This window comes from Otolemur garnettii, unplaced genomic scaffold (genome assembly GCF_000181295.1).
Source record: "Otolemur garnettii isolate 467f Iridium unplaced genomic scaffold, OtoGar3 scaffold00001, whole genome shotgun sequence".
NCBI lineage: Eukaryota > Metazoa > Chordata > Mammalia > Primates > Galagidae > Otolemur > Otolemur garnettii.
Genome location: NW_003852396.1, coordinates 30,402,473 through 30,404,382, shown reverse-complemented (window position 1 = coordinate 30,404,382; position 1,910 = coordinate 30,402,473). Strand labels below are relative to the sequence as shown.

At 41.2% G+C, this 1,910-nt stretch overlaps 1 protein-coding gene across 1 annotated transcript in view; it reads right to left on the bottom strand.

The window, feature by feature from the left end:
• The window catches only part of LOC100952222 (short transient receptor potential channel 2-like), a 52,604-nt gene extending 50,694 nt beyond the window's left edge, over window positions 1–1,910 (bottom strand). The window contains exon 1 of the mRNA XM_023514071.1: window positions 1,797–1,910. Coding sequence (XP_023369839.1) covers window positions 1,797–1,841 — 45 coding nt within the window. The 5' untranslated portion in view covers window positions 1,842–1,910. The remainder of the gene's footprint in view (window positions 1–1,796) is intronic.

Sequence of the window (1,910 nt, the reverse complement as noted above, 5' to 3'; positions counted from 1 at the left end):
GAGGCAGGAGACTCGCTTGAGCCCAGGAATTAGAGGTTGCTGTGAGCGTGATGCCATGGCACTCTACCCAGGGGGACAGCTTGAGGCTCCAGCTCAAACAAACAAACAAACAAACAAGTTAACAATAGTGATACTGAGACATAAATTATAAATTCTGAGTTCTAACTCAAAGTCAGATATGCTTTGGTTGAAAGGCCTTGAGCAAACTACTTTATTTCTCTGGATCTAAATTTATTCATCCATAAGGAAAGGGGAGAGACTACACCCATGGTTTTCAACCTTGTTTTTTGTTTTAGCAATAAAACATGTATTTTTTGGGTGGTGCCTGTGGCTCAGTGAGTAGGGCACCGGCCCCATATACCAAGGGTGGCAGGTTCAAACCTGGCGCCGGCCAAACTGCAACAAAAAAATAGCTGGGCATTGTGGTGAGCACCTGCAGTCCCAACTACTTGGGAGGCTGAGGCAAGAGAATTACCTAAGCCCAGGAGTTGGTGATAAGAGCCCACAGACTCTTATCCTTACAAAACACTAGAGAACAATAGCTATCTACTAGCATTACGGTTTTCAAAGTGTACTCTGTGGAGATTCACTTACAGAAGTAGAAGGGAAGGAGACAAGTATGTCTCCAGGACTCCAACCTGTGTTTAGCTAGACCTGTGCTTTTATGTGTTAAAAAACTATTCACATACTCACACATCCATGTGAGTTTTCTGTTAAAAGATTGTTTTATCCTGAACAACTACCTTGAATATTAAAAAAAAAAGAAAAAAGAATTTAAAAAATGTATATATATATATATATATATATTTTAAGAGACAGAGTCTCACTTTATCGCCCTCTGTAGAGTGCTGTAGCAGCGTCACACAGCTCACAGTAACCTGTGACCTGTGACGCCACGGCACTCTACCAAGGGTGACATAGTAAGAATCTGTCTAAAAAAAAAAAAAGAAAGAAAACTATTTAGGATGAACATGCAGGTAAGGGGGATAAATGTAATTTTAATTTTATTTCATTTAGAAAAGGGGTTAATATACTAGTTCCTAAAGATCCCCTAAGGGTCTGAAATGTGCAAGGATGTTTTTGATTGTCATAATGACTCGAAAGCAATATTATCATTAGGGCTTGGGGCCAGGGGTGCTTAATATCCCACCATATAAATGATATTGCTATAAAATGCAGACTTAGCTCCCCAAATGTCAATGGCACCGTCTAACAAAGATCAGGGTAAGAGAGGGAGAATAGATAGGAGAAGGAGTCCACAGATAGAGCAATGACAACAGAAGAAAGAGTGAGAAGTCCCTAAGAACAGCCACATTGGATCAAGTCTGGGCTCAGGGCCTAGGATCCAGCCCTAACTGGGATATTATAGAGCTTTTAGAGAAGAGGATGAGATCACACTTGGTGGTGGTGATGATATCCTTGCTCAGGGATTATCTCAAGTGTACTGGGCTACTCTCAATGACAGAGTAACCAAACTGCCCTCCTGAGCACCCTGGTGTAGATTCTGCGCCTACAACCTTGATAGCTTCCTTCAAACACTTCAAACTATGTGTGGAATCCTGAGGGTGCTTCCTTCTTTACTTTCAATTTCTAGAAACACCTCTTTTATGCTTCCTGCATTTCTCTGGGAATAATCTGAGGGCAAGGGCTATTTCTTCTCTTAGACTCTGAAGTCCCAGAGATGGCACAATGTCTCTTTTATTAGATTGAATGTTTCCTGAAAATGGAGCCACACCTCTATTTTTCCTCACTCTTTTCAGTCATTAAGAAAAAGTCATGCTTGCTAATTGATATACCTGAGAGGAAAATGACACCACGTGGCTTATCTTCACAGGAGCCATAGTGGGCTCAGGAGCTGTCCAAAGTACAAAGCAAAAATGCTTTCTCCCAAGATTTCTTCTGTCACTACT